General features: G+C 53.3%; 2 protein-coding genes across 3 annotated transcripts in view; one reads left to right on the forward strand and one right to left on the reverse strand.

The window, feature by feature from the left end:
- The window catches only part of POU2F1 (POU class 2 homeobox 1), an 81,229-nt gene that overhangs the window by 35,244 nt on the left and 26,203 nt on the right, over positions 1–19,782 (reverse strand). The gene's annotated exons all lie outside the window — the stretch shown is intronic.
- Positions 4,561–4,935, forward strand: LOC101553091 (U6 snRNA-associated Sm-like protein LSm3). Its single transcript, XM_055120883.1, has one exon. It carries the CDS (start codon positions 4,561–4,563, stop codon positions 4,867–4,869), a length of 309 nt encoding a protein of 102 aa, XP_054976858.1. The 3' UTR covers positions 4,870–4,935.

Here is a 19,782-nt window from a genome sequence, read left to right on the forward strand (position 1 = left end):
CCTTATCTCCCTCCCCAGGTGGCCAGAATTTGTTCTGGAGGTTTCCAGTATTTTGCATACAACAGCCAGGCAAGCAAGCAACCCTCCCGTCTCAAAACCAAAGTGCCACAAACTATTTGAAAGCTCAGCCCCAAAGGCAGTTTCTGGCATTCTAGCTGGGTATCCGGCCCCCTCCGCGGGCTGGTCATTCTCCATAAGGAAAACTTGGAAAGTAGGTCAGCCAGCCCTTCCAGCTGCTTCAGAAACGTGAGTGCATTCTTCACAACGAGAAAGGGCTAAGGCGAGAGTGTCTCACAGCTGAAACCCCACAGCCTGGGACACACCACCCCTCGTGGTGGCCCCGGTGGGGACACTTCTGATCGCTGCCCCCCTCCTCCTTCCCGTTCCTTCTGGCTTTCATGGAAGCTATTCTCACTAAGGATGCAAAACAGTGTTAGTAGCATGGACGTGGTGGTTCGGTACATCTTATGCCGTGCTGCAAATTTAGATTGGTTCCAGAATGCCCTGTACAGCTCGAGATAAAACCGTCCAGAAAGCCAGGCTGCCGTCTCCTCGGGCTGACCGTCCCGCAGCCACCTCTGAGCAGGGAAGGCTGTGCTGTGGACGGGTCGCAGGGCGCCTGTGCTCTGGAGGTGCCGCCCCCTCCCAGCCCACCCAACTGCTCGCCGCGCCCCCCCCCCCCCCAGGGTTGCATATGCGATGAAGCATTTCTGCAATGTCAACCCCACACCCCTATTTCCATATTAAAGCTCCGGAAGAAAAAAGGGGCTGGTACCCACCTAGCACACAGTCACTGCAGTCCAGCATTGCTGTGGAATCTTCTAGAGGCTCAGAGTCCACAGCAAGAAGAGACAGGTAGCGGGGTGGGTGGGGAAGGCAGGCAGTGCCGCGTCTAAGAAACCCGCACTACGGGGCTAAGGGAGCCGGGGCGGGAGGTGGGCAGTGGGTTGGGGGAGAAGCAGAAAACAACTTCAGTTACACCAGGGCCATCTTCGACTGAATACGAAACTTCGGTTGCTCGGAGGAGTTTTGAGTCTCTCCGACCAGGGGGGACTGACACAGCCAAGGCAACTGAAGCATGGAAAGTTCCCCTTTTTGTCATAAAATAGAAACAAAGATTGCAGCTGGCAGTTCCCATAATGAGGCTTAATCAGTATGCGCGTGATTAGGGCGTTATGCAAATCTCTCCTCGTTAGCGCAGCAGCCAGCGCTTTGAAGTCCAGGAACAATTCATTTACAGAATACACTGAAAGCACTCCCTGCATAATTTAAATCACCGCATAAATATTTATCAGCCCATTTGCATATTAATTGGCAGTGCATGAAGGGAAAAATTATCTCCTGAGTGCCAGCATAATAATTAGGAGGATAAAATGAGATTTCTTCCAATGGCCTGGCTTCTCGGACCGAACTTGAGATAGTGCCGGGGGAGAAGGAAGGGACAGGAGACGGAGTTCTGTTAAAATGCCACTGAAATGACACGTACAAATTAGAAACAACCCCACAGACTTCAGCACCTTTAATCTTATTCCTGCTGGCAACAATGACTTCAGTAATAAGAGGATTTGCAAAAAGCTTTCCACACAATCCAAATAATCCCAAGGAAACAATTAGCAAGGCAGAGGCAGAAGAGGGCTGTCAAGATGGCTCGAGCACTGATAGGGAATTTTCCAAGTATTAGGGCGCCCTGTCAGGGGAGGGTCCCACCACACACCGGGCCACACAGATAAAGCGGAAGCAGGTCTGCATATGATCTCCTGGGAAACAGAAATCCACCATCTACAAATCTTCCTATATGGCTAAATTAACAGATAAGTTGAGAGCAAGATCAGCGCCCACCTGCCCCAGTCAAAATCAAGCTCACATAGAAGTCTGAACTACGGCCACGGGTTTACCGAGGGTTTAGGGTTTTCAAGTAAATTTCACTGGATGAATCTCAATCTCTCTCTCTCTCTCTCTCTCTCTCTCTCTCTCTCTCTCTCTCTCTCTCTCTCTCTCTCCCACACACACACACACACACACACAGAGTAAACAATGTTTATTCAATTTAATGTGAATTTACAAGGTAATGGCCTCAACCCCAAACCATTTAGGTGTTACAAACCGTTTAGGCATCACAATAGGACGACAAATAGACAATTAGGAGACCACTGACAAAAGCCCCAGGAAATAAGCATCATTACTGTTTTTAGGAGTAAAGAAACCAGTGATAACACTTCACCGAGGAGACACCAGTGTACTCGGGTACCCTGTGCCCTGGGGAAGAAGGGGAGATTAACTTCAAACTCACAGGGGTGTCAAGGACACAGGAGTCCCCCCCATCCCCACCCCCATGTCCAATGCACAGGGGTACCAAGCACACAGGGTGTATCTTCCCCCTTCCGCCCCCCCACCCTGTAAGTACCCAGGGTGTATCTACCCCTTCCCCCCTACAATGCCCAGGGGTAAGTTCACGGGGTCCCCAGCTGCCCACTGCTCTCAGAGCTCTGGCCTCACTGACTGTGGAGGGTCTGGGCAGCCTCAGGGTCCTGCCCGCCCCACTCAGTTGCCTGGGAACTGCCAATCTCTGCTCTCCCTCTGCTTGCCTCTCCGAGTCTGAGCATGCGGAGGGCGGGTGCCCAGACCGGCCAGTCCTACTCGGAGGCCCCACGAGTGCCCTCTCTGGTGCCAGGGGGGACTGCAGACACTGGGGAGGGCTCCGGGGGGCAGGGGCAGGGGCAGGTCTCTCCGAGCAAGCAGGCTCTGCTGTGCTGTCTGGGAAGGGGCTGAGGGCAGCCGCGGTGGAGAGACACCGCAGGAAGGTCGGGGAACTCAGGCCCCGCCACTGCTGATCAGGGCACGGGGCACATTCCCGAAGGCTGAGCAGCTACAGAGGGACGGGGCGTGCTGGCACACGAGACCCCCGGGGCTCTGTTCCCCGGGTGTGGGCCTGTACAAACACAGGCGAACAGTTCCGATGCCCGCTTCACCAGTCCTGTTCTGAACGGAGAGCAGTGCCTCCCCGGGGCAGAGCTCAGCCCTGCAGGGAAAGGAAAGCCGCTCGCGGCGGGAGGAGGCCTGGGCCTGTCGCAGGAACTAACCCGGCTCCACTGCCTTCCGGGGGCCGCTGGCCAGCAAGCCGCCGGCTGCTTCCCTGGAAGCCCCGAGGGCGACCAGGCTCGGGAGAGGGCCGGGGGCACAGCGCCCAGGACAGCAGCGCTGGCGGCCAGCCTGGCCCGAAGCTGCCCGTGGGCCAGTGGGCTCCCGGCCCCACTGCCAGCTGTCTCCGCCACACCACCCTCCTAGCCACCCTGGCTCTTCAAAACCTGCCACCACTGACTCACAAACACTGACGGCCGTGCCCTGGGCCACTGCTCCCTAACAGGACACTCGGTTCACAAACACTCGCCCAACAGCCCTAGACGGCTTACAAGCGCTGCCATCAAGGCAGCCGCTGGCCAATGAGCCCGGACCACGGGGCTCTCGGGCTCTGTGCAAAGTGGCACACGTGGACTCGGTGCTTGAAAAGGAGTCAGGAGGCTGAGGGGAGCGGGGGGACTGGGGGGGGCGCATAACCCTGGTTCAATCCCTGGCCCCACCACACAGGATAGCCCTGAGCCCAGTCAGGAGTGATCCCTGAGCGCAGAAGCAGGAGTAAGCCCCTAGCACTGCCCTGTGTGGCCCCCAAACACACAGACACACACACACAGACACACACACAGACACACACACACAGACAGTCTCATCTATCAACAGTCTGACGGGTGAGCCCTAAGGGAAAGTGCATCATCTGCCAAGTGCACAGCGACCTGGAGGCCTCCTCAGGGAAGACTCACTCAGTGGACGGGAAAGGAAGCCGCCCTCTGACCCCAAGGACGACTTACACGCCACGAAGCCCCCATCCACACAACTTTGGGGTCTCCCCTGAGGCACGTGTGGGGCACCCGCACCCTCTCTCCCCAAACAGCAAGAACAGGAGAAGAAGTGTGTAGGGTCACGCACTGAGTGACCCAGTGACCATGGGACATGGGTGCCTCTGTGCCCAGCCAACAGGCGACTAGTTCTATAATCACTTCCCTTGGGTCTGATGTGCACTGAGATCCGAACTCAGAGGATGAGCTGGGTCAAGCTTCCCCTGAGCTCTGACATCAGAGAGAAGCGCCTGAAGGTCTGTTTATCTGAGAGGCTCCAACCTCGAACATGCAAAGCACATGCTCTGCCACTGAGCCGCACCCCAGCCCGGGTCTCTCTCAACTCTCGTTCTAACCTCCGAAACTAAATGGTACCTTCCCTGAGCCTCAGTTCCCCCACCTGTGCCCCAGGTACGCTGCACTCCCACCAAAGGCTCTTCCTGGCCTGATGTAACTGCACCTCAAAGCTGCATGGCACCTCGGCATTAGCTAATGGCCGTTACTACTGCTGTTAACAGAAAAAAAATTGTATGCAAATAATACCACTGCATATTCTCTGTTCCGCCTAAAGCACTTAATTATACAAAGTAAAGATCCCACATAAACTGTAAACATGGTTTAGAAACATTCACTTCAATTTAAGGGACTTTAAAAAAGCTCTTTAGGAAACATGGCGGACGACGTGGACCAGCAACAAACTACCAATACCGTGGAGGAGCCCTTGGACCTTATCAGGCTCAGCCTAGATGAGAGAATTTATGTGAAAATGAGAAATGACAGAGAGCTCCGAGGCAGATTACATGCATATGATCAACATTTAAATATGATTTTGGGAGATGTGGAAGAAACTGTGACCACTATAGAAATCGATGAAGAGACCTACGAGGAGATCTACAAATCAACGAAACGGAACATCCCGATGCTGTTCGTCCGGGGAGACGGCGTGGTCCTCATCGCACCCCCGCTGAGAGTCGGCTGAGAGGGGCCGTCGGAGACCCTCCGAAGAAAAGCTGGTGTCCATTTTGGTACTAAGAAACCACCAAGGGTTCCCCTGCTCCTGAAATGAGTTGATTTGCTGATAACTCAGAAATTCTTCAGCTGAACGGCATTTTTATTCTCCAGCCCTGACAAAAAACTTGATTGCCAAGATGAGAAGTTTTTTTCCAGGAGTTGATACGCTCTGATTGCTTTTTTATGTTTGATATTTTTCCCCTTAAATTAAATTTGTTTCCTTTTTTTTTAAAAAAAATAAATAAAAATAAAAAAGCTCTTTAACAAAAAGACTAGGAATCAGAAAGTACAGATCTGATCTTAGCCTGGTTACGCTGAACTTCATTAAGCAAAGTAGCTGATCTCTCTGACCCTCAGCTAGATCTTTTGTGAGCTGCTAAAATATAACTTGCAATATTCTGACGACTATTTTATGAAACTGTTACTTACAAAGGTACTTCAATTAAGTGGATGTACAGCAATGGGTGCCAATGTTATAAAGGTGACACTGCACATAAAAACCCATCCAGGTGCCCTGCTGGCTTCCAGATACTTTCCAAGAGACAGTGCCCAAAAGGGCGCCCCGTGCTCAAGCACCAGCGCGCGCATTCAGAGGTAAGGCGTGGACACTACACAGCTAAGTCGTTTTTCTCGTCATTCCGTCCCATAAGGCGACAGGCAATCGTCATAAGACCTGGGTTTATCAGAGTTGGTACACTAGGCGCTTTTATTCGCAGAACATATTTACCAGGCCTAGAAAGACTGCACTCTTTCTTGGAATTGATTCACTGAAAACTGAGAGGAGTTTGGTAACTGAAAGGGGAGGAAAGCGCTTCTAACTTTTCCAGTCTGTGAACACCAAAATGAGAAAAAGGTAAGACTGAGTGAACTGGAGGGGGAGCATGGGACCCACCTGCACGGCAACGCCGCAGCTGGGGCCCAGGAACCCATGGGGGTCCCGTCCGGGAACCGCAGGGATGATTGTGCTGGTCTTCCCTCAAGGCAGAAGAGACTGCCCACTCGGCTCTCCTAAGGGGCATGTCTCACTAACGGCTGACACAGACAGATTCTCCGTCACTGATGGTCAGGGAACCGCCAAAGCACAGCACGCTGTCACCGCAGCCACGAGAACAGCAGTTAGGGAGGCCTCAGCTGTCTGCAGGGAAGGCGGCTGCTCGCTGCTGGTGAGAACACAAACAGGGGGGCTGTACCTCAAAAGCTCAACACAAATGCCAAGGGACTGTGGCTATTCCGATTTTGGGAATGTGTCCAAAGACTACGAGAGCTCGACTCTGAAAAAGCCAGCTCCATCCCTGTCTGCGTCCTGCACATGGGCTGTCACGGCCTGGAAATCAGCCCAAGGTCACCGCAGACTCAAGGCAATGCCCCTCGACCACTCAGCAGACAGATCGGCCTCCACAACCTCACGGGGGCCAAGAGCCGGGTATCAGGCAAGCACGCCAGGTAAGAAGGGCAAATCCTCCGAGTCTCTTCACTCAGAAGACAGGCAAAGGAAAGGAAAACAAAGTGAAAACAAAACTTAGATCCAGAGGAGAAACTGATGATGACCAATACAAGGGGGTCACGGAGCTGAGACAGGTAACTGGGACCACCTGGATTGGGGGAGGGGGCGGGATTTCCCACCCAGGGGCTAAATGGTCCCCTGTGGGCCCCAGGAGGTCCCAAGGAGTCCACAGGTGGCAGGTGTGTAAACGGGGACGGTGACATCATGATACTTAGATGAGGGGCGTAGGGGGAGGTCATAGGAAGAAAAGTTGGGGGTGGGGGGGCTGTGGTTGGGAAAAGTTTGCGGAATACCGGTTCAGTGTCTACGGGGCTGGACTCGAATGCTGTCCCCCAGAGATGAGTATGTGTGTAAGCCACAGCCACCTCAACAGGAATCTCCACTCAAACACCGGGGGCGTGTGTGGGCAACCACTCAGCGCCGACCCGGCAGAACTGGGGCAGCGGGCCCGTCTCTGGGGGAGCCTGCACGCAGCCTGGCACCACGGTAGCTGCAAAAGTGCAGGAGAGACTGAATTCACATCCAACATAACGCCAAGTTCCTAGGCATTAACTTGGGCCGCTCTGGCTCTGCAACTCAGAGTCCGAAGCGACCACACCCATGTGAATGCCTGGCCCCCTGCTGGTCCTCCCCATGAGAGCTGGACTCGAGCAGGTGACCAGCAGGAAAGGGAGCAGCTTGCCACCCAGGGGCCACTGCGGTAGGTGCTCTCCGGACACGCAGTGAGGGCCCAGCTCCAGAGAACCCTTCCCAAGAGCTTACGCCGAACGGTGCAAAGGAAATCCGACACGTACACCGCTCTCACTGCCTTCTTAATATGTTGGATTTTTTTATTTTCTGAGAATACTTGATACTTAAAAACAAAGGTCAACACAGAATTCTGCCAAATCCATTAGTTGCTCTAAAATTTACCAAAGCAGTTCAATTCCGTGACACAAAAGTGTGGAGAAATGGAATTTCTCTCCGGAAAAAAAGAAAAGTGTCTGATCTGCCTGCCTGGCCTTTGAAGGTCTTTGAAGATTAAAAAAAGAAATCATCCAACTGTAAGAGGTTGTACCTACAACATGAAAGCAAGCCAAAATGAAAACTGCTGAGACAAAACACAAAGCCAAGATACACACAGGGCGCATGCCCACACCGAGAGAGACCCACCACCCTCTCCTCAGACCCATGCCGTAGCTACCGGCTGACAAGCGCTTTCTGGCTAGCCACAGGCACATCCACAGACCTTTTATTCTTCTGAAATCCCCCCAACTAAAACTGGATGCAAATAAGCCAGGTGTGGTCCGACAAAGTGGCTGGCTGAGTCGCCATAGAAACGCACACAGCTGGCCCGGGCGGGGAGGGTCCACCCGCTGCACTTGGCTTCCCGGAGTTTCAATCCGCATTGAGGGGAACAACAATGACAGTATCTTAGCAAAGAACAAACGCCAAAACTCCGATCTCTGGAGGGAAACACGGAGCCAAATACAGCAAGGTGCTCTCCTCTGCGGGGACAGAGCAACAGTGACTGACGTGGCTGTGGAAACTTCAAGGAGATGCCAATCACCAAGGGCAGCCCTTCTACTGAAGAAACCAAACATGTAGAGCATATTCCCTGTGGGCCACACCATAGGGAGAAGGAGAGGGGGAGAAAGGGGAGAGAAGAGGGGGAGGGGAGGGGAGGGAAGAGATGGGAAGAGAGGAGAGGAAGAGGACAGGAGGGGAGGAGATGGGAGAGGAGAAGAGATAAGAGGAGGGGAGGGGAGGGGAGGAGAGGGGAGAGGAGTGAAGGGGAAGGGAGAGGAGGAGAGGGGAGGGGAGGAGGGAAGAGGAGAGGAGGGGAGAGGAGAGGAGGGGTGAGGAGAAGAGAGGAGAGGTGAGGAGGGGAAGGGAGAGGAGCGGTGAGGAGGGGAGGGGTGAGGAGGGGTGAGGAGGAGAGATGTGAGTAGAGGAGGAAGGGGAGAGGAGGGGAGTGGAGGGTAAGGGAGCGGAGGGTACAGAAGGGGTGAGGAGGGGAGGAGAGGAGGGGAAGGGAGGGGAGGGAGGGAAGAGGAGGGGAGGAGAGGGGAGCTGGAGCCTAAACCATGCTAGCTGTTCTGCACTTCTCCCAAGATTAATTCCGTCTGGCTGTTCCTTGGCTCCATCACAAGCGAGTCTTCTTGCAGCAGTGACTCTCAGAGGTCATGACCACCACACCTGGAAACTTACTAAAACCCCTGCACCCCACCCAGAGCTACTGAATCCGACTTGGTGGGGGGTGGGGAGGTTGTGGGGGAATAGCCTCTGCTTTCACAAACCCTCCAGAGGCTTTGGCTCAAACTCCCATGTGAGAAGCTCTGACCCCTCACTGCTGGTAGGAGCTTTCTCTAGTGTGATTTTTCATGAAGGTAAAGCTGATACGAAACAGACCCAGGACACAGCTCTGCGGTAGAGCACCTGCCCTGTGCACATGAAACCCTGGGTTCAATTCTCCGCACCACCGAAACAATTTGTTTTTTCTTTTTGGGTCACACCCAGCACTGCACAGGGGTTCCTCCTGGCTCTGCACTCAGGAATTACTCCTGGCGGTGCTCAGGGGCCCCTATGGGATGCCGGGGATCGAACCCGGGTCAGCCGTGTGCAAGGCAAACGCCCTCCCCGCTGTGCTATCATCGCTCCGGCCCCAAAACAATATTTTTGACTTGCAACCTCATCTTTATTTCCAGCAGCATGTTAATCTGATATCTGTGTGAGCTGCCAGATCACACAGGTCTACCTAAGACAAACTTCTAAAAACATACAGGACGCAATTCCTTGTTCATCCAAACCCACTCGACACTGCCTTCTGACGCATGGGAACGCATGGCCGTTTCCCTCTGAGCTCAGTCACATCTGAAAGGCGAGGTGGCCCTTTGAGGAGATGACTAAGCCGGGACAGAGATCGAGGTAAGAACAGACCGGCCTGTGCCGCTGGACCTGCGGGGGACCAGCTGCTCCGCCCTCCCTCCCCAGGCCTTGCCCCAGCTCGCTCTCACCGGCCCCTGCTCCAGCCCCCGCTCTGCCAAGGGCTCCAGGGCTCCAGCTTCATATGCTGACACATGTGAGGCCTGACCCCGGGGCACTGGCGGACCCCAGCACCACGCCACTCAGCCTCGCCCAGCTCAGCTGTCTGACCCTGCCGGGAGAAGGGATCCCCGCGGCACAGCTGCAGGGAACGAGCAGAACAGAGGGAGGAGAGTGGCGGCAGGACCCGGGCTGTCTTAGAACAAGCACAGTTACCTCGTCCCCACCCCACCACACTGCACCTGCTCAGAGCCAGGAGGTGGGACGGCCCCCTGCCCGGCCGTGCCCAGTGCCACCGCCCCATCCTCCTTCCCTTCCTCTCCCTGCTCCCCGCCTTCCGTGGAGGACCCCCTCCTAGAGTCCTGCCCTTCGGTCAAGCCCCGATTTCCCGAGCAGCTCTGGGCTGGCCTCAAGCCTGCAGTGTCCTGAACATGCATCCAGAGCAGGGCAGCCGCCAGCTCACAGCAGAGGGAACGAGCCTGCCTAGGCGGGCCCCGGCCAGCATCCCTCTCAGTCTAAGGCTTTGTGACGTGTGTCCAACTCGGTGAGAATTGTCCTAACAGACCCGAACTGTCCACTCTGTGACACGGCAAGCGTTTACTGGCCTGTCACCGTGGCCCCCGCTACCCGAACCTAACCACAGAGCAGATGCTCTGGCACCGGCGCCAAGGACGGTCTGCAGACTGGCCCGAGGTAAGCGCCCTCCAGCAGACTCAAGGCCCACTTGGAATCTTCTGGCACCAAGCAAACTGCTCTGGTACCAACATCACAGCTGCCAGCTGATCTGGAAAATAATTTCATTTCCACTTCTAGTAAAGAAAATAAGCAGAAAATCCAATAGAGTTGGGAGAATCGGGGTAGGAGAATAATTCTTCCATTCAGCAGCGTCAAGTCCATACGACAAACACAGGTCTTAAAGACACCCACAGAATTCAATGCCCAGGGGGCTGCTACATGTGTGACGGGTGGCGAGGCCCTGGGGAAGGGCCAGGCGTCAAGCCGTGCCCTGGGCTGCACCGAGGGGTCTGGCGTTCGCCCTTGGACACGAATCTCACTGCTTCCGCTTCGGAGAAGCCTGCCTTCTCTCCTGACACACGCACACCCCTCCTTTCCTCTCCCCGAACAGCACTTGACATAAGTTCCAATAAAAACTATCTGCTTCACCTGCTGCCCCTCCAAAAAGTCTCGGGGGCCAAAGAGCTGCCCACCCCTGGTCAATCCCCAACACCACACCGGGGGGCAGCCCTGGGGAGGCCCCTTCTTCCTCCACGGAAGCGATGCCCCCCCTGCACACAAAACACTGGAGCAAATTTGGTTCCCAAGTGGAACACTTCCCTTTTTTGGGTCCCACCCGGTGATGCTCAGGGCTGACTCCTGGCTCTGCACTCAGGAATAACCCTGGCGGTGCTTGGGGGGACCTTATGGGATGCTGGGAATGGAACCCAGGTCGGTTGCGTGCAAGGCAAACGCTCTCCCCACTGTGCTATCGCTCCAGCCCCCCCAAGTGGAACACTTTCTGTGTCTCCAAATCGAGAACAGCAGCACCTTCAAAATAATGGACTGTAACTTTTCCATTTCCTCCCTAGTCGCTTAAAGCCCAGCAGCTGTAAGTGTCGGCACAGTATTTTCCCACAGGCGTTTAAGTCCTCACCCTTTCTGTTCCGTGTCCATTCCCCTTCCATGGGCCCTAGAGGAGGCCCAGGTCACCACGGTAAGGAGGACCAGTCTGTCAGCCGGCTCACAACTGCGCGCTCACATCCCCTCACCCACACCAAACATGCTGCACTCCTCTGATTTTCCCTTCTTCCCCCGGGAACCATGCAGTGCCTGGGGTGGCACTGAGGGCTCCATGCGAGGAGCACGCACGCCAGACCTGGGATGTCACCAACCCTCCAGCCCCTCGACAGGAGGCCCCAACGTGGGACACGCCAGGGTGATCTGACGCCTCGGTCAGTGTGGCCTGTACTACTGTTACCCGGGACGTACTTATCCAGGGCTGCAGCTAGCCATGCTCAGGGGACCACGTGCAGTGCCAGGCTTCGACCAGGGCTGGCCGCATGCAAGGCAAGTGCCTAATCCCTGCACTCTCTCTCTCTGGCCCCTCCCGGAGCACTTTCTCTTTTTTTTTGCTTCTTGGGTCACACCCGGCAATGCTCTGGGGTTCCTCCTGGCTCTGCACTCAGGAATTACTCCTGGTGGTGCTCAGGCCCCCTATGGGATGCTGGGAATCCAACCGGGGTTGGCCGAGTGCAAGGCAAACTCACTCCCTGCTGTACTATCGCTCCGGGCCCCCGGGGCACCTTCCAAGTGCTGCAGAGTCCTGACTCCCAAGAGTTCCCACCTCACTGCAGACAGACTGAGCACAGCAGCCCTGAGGAGTGCACGGGCTGAGGGTTCCTTGGCCTGTGAAGCAACACAGCAAGCACAGGCAGACACTCCTGGGAACTGCTCTGGCTCCGTGAAGCTTCTGACTTCACACGATTAATTACAGGGAAGGGGCCAGAAAGGAAAAATACCTCCCCTTTTTAAACTGTATGGACAAAAACAAAAAACAAAACTGAGGCTGCAAAGATGAGGCAAAGAAAACCTGAGTGAGAGGGCAGAGCGGACATAAGTTCACAAAAGCCCAAATTAAAATGATTGCAAGCGAAGCAAAACACCCTGACCCTCACCCGTAAATAAGCAAGAACCTAGAAAAAAAAAAAAAAACCCAAAACAAAACAAAAAGCCAGTGTCGTGTCCTCTTCAAGGTCACGTAACTATTGGAACAACTGGTCCTGCCTCCCATCATTCAGCGACACCAGCACGGAACTGCAGAAACCTTTCTACCAATGCTTGCCGGCCTTCGCATGAAGTATGCAGTTCCTTACTGCTCATCTCCTCTGAGTCTGCACACCAGTTACAGACACTGCAATTAAGGCACAAACAACAACAAACTCCTGAGCAATGGTACCGACGATGAAATCTTCTTTTGGAAAACAAAATCGGCTCAAATGCAAATGTGGCCGCCATCTGGCACACGTGCCCAGCAGAGGGCCACGCTGCCAGTCCGTCCCTTGTTCCTATCGAGATGTCTCGGAAAGGGAGCGTTGGACAGGGTGTCCGGCTACAAATGCTCCAGAGGCAGTGCCCAGCCAGGGCACAAATGCCAGTGTGCGTTCATGCTAGCACTCCCCTGGCCTGGGCTGTTTCTCCACCCTGGAGCTTGAGTCTCTCCTGACCTCTAAGTGTGATAGGTCAGTTCTGGGCCGTCCTAACCATGTGCTGTGTTTACCGGGGCTGCGCGGAGCTCAGGTCACTCCTGTAGCTGTAATAGTCTGTCTCTGTCAGGGCCAGGAGGAACTATTAGGGAAAAACCCGATTCAGTATAAAACTAGGAGATGTCGCCCTGGCTCTCAGCCTGCATCCTAGGAGAGCGGGTTGCTGGATATACTTCGGAAACAAAGAGCCATTTCTTCATCTGACATCACTGTATCGCTGTATCACTCACTGTCATCCCTTTGCTCATCGATTTGCTCGAGTGGGCACCAGTAACATCTCCATTGGAGACTCGTTACTGTTTTTGGCGTATCTTCCATAAACTATGTTTGCTAAGTCCCAACCACTAACGACATGTTACTACCCTCCACACACAACTATCTAAGTTGTGCTAATATTGGACTAAGGACTGTGCTAATATTGTCCCACATATATGTATGTTCTACATGCACGCTACCTGTGTTTGACATACATGCTCCCCGAACATGTGCCACCAAGGTCAGAGGCAAGAGGAACTTGGAGATACACATCTTGTTCCAACAGAATCTGAATGCCTCTGAGCAGACATAATTCTATAAATTGAGGGAAATTGATATAACGAATCACAGTCAAGCAATTGAAAAATAAGTGTTTTTCAAGTCAACATTTATAAGATGCTTCATTTAAACTAAGAATAACACTCAGACCCCCAGACATGTACTCAGGAAACAGGGGCCCTGAGAAGTGAATCCAGTTGCAGCCACTTTAATCCCCTCATCTCAGGAAGCTAAGTGAAGGGGTGGGGAGTGGATTGAGTCTGTCAGGCCCGCTATGGCTCCCCAACTCATTACGTCTTCTTTTAGGGCTCAGGCCAGGATATGAAACATGGAGTTCCCAGACCAGCTGCCGAGGCCAGAAACTGGGGGTTCTGTGGGGGCTGGTCAACATAACAGCGTCCGCGCCTCTCCGGCCCAGAGAGATCGCAGCGTGCCGTAAGAGTGCTCGAGAGTAATTTATGAACAGTGATGAAAACCCTGGTCTACAGGAAAGATAGACTCTCGCCCCAAACACTATTTATTAGCTGCCTCCCGGCCAGGTGCTGGAGGCGCGGGCTGAAAGCAGCAGCCCGGGCCCGGGCTCCCGCGGGAGTCTCCAAGCTCATCGCTGATAGATAATGACCAACGATGATGAATGCTAGAAAGGAAAAGAACAAGCTACTACCAGGCCATCTATCAAAAAGCAGTTTTTCTGTGGAAACTGTTGTGCTCTGCAGAATGCGGCGGGGAGGGACAGGGCGGCGGGGGCAGTCAACACGCAGGGCAGGAGAACCTGGTTATGAACAAGAGCGGCAGAGGCGGGGAGCCCTGGGGGTGGGGGCACACGCTGGGTCTGAGCAGCGGGGAGCCCTTTAAAGCCGGGGCAGCACCAGGGCCCCAATGTCAGCACTGAAGACCGAGATGACAATCACACAGCCCGGGAACAGAGAGGATAGGCTGAGAACAGGCAGACGGAGGGTTGTAACAGTGACATAGAGAGGCCGGGCACTGGTGCTGGCGGGCCTTGTTTGGCCAAGGGGCAGGCAGAGGGCTGTGGGCATGACTCCCAGAAGAAGGGGGTGCTTGACCCACACACAGGGCCTCGGAGGATGCCAAGGAGCAGAACCCACAGCCCCCCACTTCCTCCCCAAGCTGTCAGGCTTCTAGTAGCTGTAACAGGAGGGCAGACAGAAGTGCCAGCCTGGGGCCACAAGAGGGGAAAAAAAAATTCAATAATTCAATGTTTTAAAGAACAAGTCTAAAATGCAATCCTCTTAATGCATCTTAAAATACCTGGTTTACAAATTCGAGAGGACTTAATGCTTTCAAGAAAGAGCAACTGCCCATTTCAAGATGCTTGACTCAACCGTGCCCAATTTGCCTGCACAAATCTAAGCTCTTGAACTTTCCCTAACAGCCCTAACCAGTGCTCCTGACGGCCAAGCCCTGGGATCCCCCCGACACTAAGAAGGCAAGCACCGAAGCTCTCTGCAGAGCTAGAAATTAAGATTGATTTCTAATGATGGTTTGATTTTCTTAAATCTTAATGAGAGGAAAATGCACTTAAAGAGTCAAATTATCTCCCTATTAAAAAACAAAAGCAATATTTACCGAATCAATGAAACTTACTCACCTTTCCCTAGAAAACAATTTTTTATTGACGGCAAAACACACAAGCCTGCAGAAACAAGCCTTTCTTCAGTGGCACAGGTTACTGGAACCAGTGAAACTCTACACTGCACTCTGACCCGTGTGCTCAGGCAAGTGTACCCAGTAAAGGTCTAGAAGGTGAATTATTTCCGATTTTATGAGCTGTTTGACCTGATCACAATCACCCCACTCTGTCAGAACATGCAGGTGGTTGGGATAGACGGCGCGTGGACAGTGCACAAGCAAATGGACAGAGGTAGGATGTGGCTCAGGAGCACTTGCCAAGGGGCTGGAGTCATAGCACAGTGGGGAGAGCATTTGCCTGGCACAAGGTCAACCCGGGTTCGATTCCCGGCATCCCATAGGGTCCCCTGAGCACCGCCAGGAGTGATTCCTGAGTTCAGAGCCAGGAGGAACCCCTGTGCATCGCTGGGTGTGACCAAAAAAGAAAAAAAAAAACTTGCCAAACAACTGGGAGGCCCTGGGCTCAATTCCTGGCAACCCCTGCTCCCCACAAGAGCAAATTTGGGGGGCCAGAGAGACAGCACAGCGAGGAGGGCAATTGCCTTGCATGCAGCTGACCCGGGTTCAATCCCCAGCACCCCATATTGTTCCCCAAGCACTACCAGGAGTAATTCAGTAATTCTAAATGCAGAGCCAGGAGTGGCCCCTGAGTATTGCCAGGTGTAACTGTGTATATATATGTGTATGTGTGTGTGTGTGTGTGTGTAATGTATAATATATATATATATATATATATATATATATATATATGTATATATATGTGGATGGAAGTAGGATGTGGCTTTAACATATTTATTAAAGAGAATGCGGGGCCGAAGAGCTCGCTTAGTGGGCTGGAGTACATGCTTTGCATGCTGAAGGGCTGAGTTTGGCCCCCATTCCTCCTTCCCCAGCCACCAGATGGCCCCCCAAAACAGACCTAGTGTGGCCTAAAACAACAAACATTTTCATTTAAAAAAATTGGTCTGGGTGAGGCAGCAAAACTTTAAGAGAACAGGAACTTCGATTTTGTTTCATTTACAAGCATCGATGCGGTAACTGCACTTCTCTGTGACCCTTTCCACTGAAAACTGTACAGACCCGCAGTGCCATGAGTGGAGAAAGGAGCGGGGTCGCAGAACCACCCCTGGGCAGCATGCCTCTCCCTCCCAGACAGACCCTGCATACCCCAGCTGGATGCGCCCTTTCCCCAGACCCTTCCCGGGAACAGCCTGCCCGGCTCCTGAGCGTTGCTTTTTTTTGGGGGGGGAGGGGGCAGGGGTCACACCCGGCAATGCACAGGGGTCACTCCTGGCTCATGCACTCAGGAATTACTCCTGGCAGGTGCTCAGGGGATCCTATGGGACACTGGGAATCAAACCCGGGTCGGCCACATGCCAGGCAAATGCCCTCCCCGCTGTGCTATCACTCCAGCCCTAGCCTGAGCATTTAAACCAGATTCTGCTCGCATAAGAGGAAAGTCACCCCTGCAGCATCCACAGGCATCCCCCGTCCCCCTCCTGCTCCCCGGCTCCGGCCAGGGTTCATTCCTCCAGCGAGCTCCAAGGCTGTGTCACGAGTGCCTGAATGGCAGGGAATCTGCTAAAACAGCACCCCAGAGGCAGGGGAAGAGCCGGCCCCATTATGCTCCAAATGGCTCCCTCCTCCACTTTCCCAATCTCTTTATTTCCAAGGCTTACTCTCTAGTTCTTTGTCTAATTACTATTATTACTTTCATAATGTTATTACTGGGATGGTGTTTAGGAACAATTAAATTTTTCACATCTCCTTGCATTTAAAACCACAAGGTCAGGGGCCAGAGTGACAAGACAGCGGGGAGGGCACTTGCCCTGCATGCGGACGGCCGGGTCCCCCTGCCCCAGCACTCCATACGGTTCCCCAAGCCTGCCAGGAGTGAGGCCTGAGCACCACCGAGTGTGGCCCCAAAACCAAGAGAAAAAAAATTAGAATCACAAGGTCAAAAATGACCACTGGCGTAATTAAAATATAAACATATTCTCAACCAGCACAGCATCCTGGAAAAACATGAGCTCAAGTCTACTGGGGACAGCATGATTCCGAGTCTAGAGAGTGGCGTGGATCCTTCATTTCCTGGCCGTGCCCGTGGAGCTGGGCAGAGCAGGTGGCCGCTGGCAGAGGCAGTGGCAGAAGCGCGCTCTGGAGAGCAGGGGGCAGGAGAGGGCACGCTCAGTGTGGGGCCAGACCCCACCTCTCCCTTCCCAGAGCACCACGGCCCAAGGCTACGAGATCAGAGCCGGCCCCGGAGAATTCAGCAGGCGAGCGACTGCAAAAACGCCACCGTTCCGCAATCTCTGACTGTGCAGTAATTTCTCCCGAAGACAGATGCACCCCAAGGAACGACGGCGGGAAACAAGCCAACGGACGGCCACGGGCAAGAGCAGAAGCGACCAGAACCACAAGCCCCTCTCCCCTCGAGACGCCCGGGCCGCAGCTTCAGAGCATCCTGTACAGAGAAAGAAACGGTCACTTCCTACGCAGCACAAAGCGAGGCGCTCCCCGCCTTTCCTTCTGCCGGCAAGGACATTAAGGGACTTCGCGCCAGCCTTGGGGTCCCCAAAGCAAGAGACACAGAGACGGGGTTCCTGAAGAGGAACAGCCAGGGAGGCAGTTCTCTCAGCTGCGACTCTCTGCACTTCAAGGGCATCACTGCCAGGCTGTACTCGAGAAGAGACATCCTCACGGCCCCCCCACTAGTAAAAGATGAGGGGACGGGTGTGAATGAGTATGTGCTGGGGCGCACACCTGGTGGTGCCAGGGGTTACTCCTGGCTCTGCACTCATGAATTATTCCTGGCAGGGCTTGGGGGGAACTTAGGGGATGCCGGGGATCAAACCCAGGTCAGCTACGTGCAAGACAAGTGCCTTACGCATTGCACTATCGCTCCAGCTCCCAAGAGAGTACATTTGTATTTGCGTGGCATGTCAGGGGAGATAACAATACTACTAAAAATATGACTCTTGGGGGCTGGAGTGATAGCATAGCGGGTAGGGCGTTTGCCTTGCACGCGGCCGACCCGGGTTCAAATCCCAGCATCCCATATGGTCCCCTGAGCACCGCCAGGAGTAATTCCTGAGTGCAGAGCCAGGAGTAACCCCTGTGCATCGCCAGGTGTGACCCAAAAACCAAAAAATAAATAAATAAATAAATAAATAAAATAAAAATATGACTCTTACTCGTACAAAAGTATTATTTCTTCCTACAAAGCTATATGCTCTTTTGATTCCTGTCAGAACCTTTTTTCCAGTAGCGGTGACCACACATCGGATCACAAAAGGAATGCCATCCGCTCTCTGGTAGAGAGAAAACATTACACAAAGTTCAAATGTTGCTCTTACTCTAGTAAAAGCTTTAACTGAAAAAACATAAAGGGGGAAAAAAAAAACCCATCTTGAAAAAAGGAAATAATACCCTCATCTGTTGAGTTCCCTCTCAGTCTCTTTGGCAACCCCAAACCCTATCAGAAATCTTTTATTGACTGTCCAGTTTCCTGGAAAGAATAAAACAAATCAAAATGAGTCCAAACCACCAATCATCAGGTATTTCATCTTGACAAAAACTAATAAGGTCGTTAGCTATTTTAACAGACTTTGCAACAGCATTTTTTTTTCAATGACTCACAGTAGATGACGGAGAAAACCATGCACTTCTTTGCAGAGGCTTGACTTTTGTCAGCAGCAGTAGAACAATTTCATGAGAAACAGGCTAATTTCAAGTACAAACATCATGAAATCTCAATCATTTCTCCCTCTTAAATTTAAGTTTGGGGGCTGGAGCATAGCGTAGTGGGGAGGGCATTTGCCTTGCACACTATGGGTTGTGCTAACTTGGGTTGGATCTCCAGCATCCCATAGGGTCCCCCAAGCACCGCCAGGAGTGATTCCTGAGTGCAGAGCCAGGAGTCAGCCCTGAGCATCGCCGGGTGTGACTCAAAAAGCAAAAACATAAATAAACAAATAAAAATAAAAACAAAAATCAAGTTTAAGTTCAGTTCTACGTAGATCATTCTCGAATTCGCCATCCGCACACCGGGCTTCTGGCGAAGCGACAAGTCGGGCAGGGCCAGGGACTCCATCTGTGGGGCCCCCAACTGCAGGGGCAGTGAGAAGGAAGGGCAGAATAGTAGTTTCCACTATTACCAGAAATCCAATTTATCCCCATTTGTCTGTCAGAAATTCTCAGCGAGGACAAAGAAGGGGAAGCAAGTCCCGCTCCTCCTGGGCCGCTGTGAGTCAGAGGGCTGAGATTTGGAACGGGGGCATGAAAGTGGCAGGAGCTTCTTGGGTTTGGGCTCTCTGCTTGCCCCGTGACGCTTTCCCTGGGGTGCACAGCCTGGCACTTCCAGGCCTCCCCGGGGACCCCGTTCAAAGGCGAGAAAGCAACTGTCCACGAAGGCCGCAGGCTTCAAAGGCCTCGGAGTGTGTGTGGCCCGGGAAGGGGGGCACCGAGGTAATGAGGGTTTACTGTATTCACCTTCTGGCGGCCTGCGGGCAACAACAGAAAGCATGTAGGGGGCGCTTCTGGTCAAAAAAGAACACGGCCGCCTGATGGGAGGCCTTTGTTCTTCCAGGGGCCTGCTTCCCCCTTACTGCCTCGCTTAATTCATGGCATCTGAGCTGCTCTTGAACTTGGCAGGCTGGGAGAAAGAAAGGGAGAGGAGAGGGGGAGTCGGACAAAGAGAAGGGGAAAGGGGGACATCAAAGAGAATCCACCGGAGAAAACTAATTCCGCTGCCAGTTTAGATGAAGTTGGGGAACTTGAAAGGAGTTAGAGTATCAGTTGGCACCGAAACAAACTCAACTGTCCCAGAGATTGTAGCAAGCGAGCAAGTGATAAATAAGAAACAAAACAGATTGTTTCCTAAGAAGCTATTACAAATTCTTTTCGG

Source organism: Sorex araneus, chromosome X, assembly GCF_027595985.1.
Source record: "Sorex araneus isolate mSorAra2 chromosome X, mSorAra2.pri, whole genome shotgun sequence".
NCBI classification, from domain to species: Eukaryota; Metazoa; Chordata; class Mammalia; order Eulipotyphla; family Soricidae; genus Sorex; species Sorex araneus.

Excerpts from the sequence above, each read along its gene's own strand:
- LOC101553091 (XM_055120883.1), top strand. The coding sequence starts at position 4,561 with ATGGCGGACGACGTGGACCAGCAACAAACTACCAATACCGTGGAGGAG.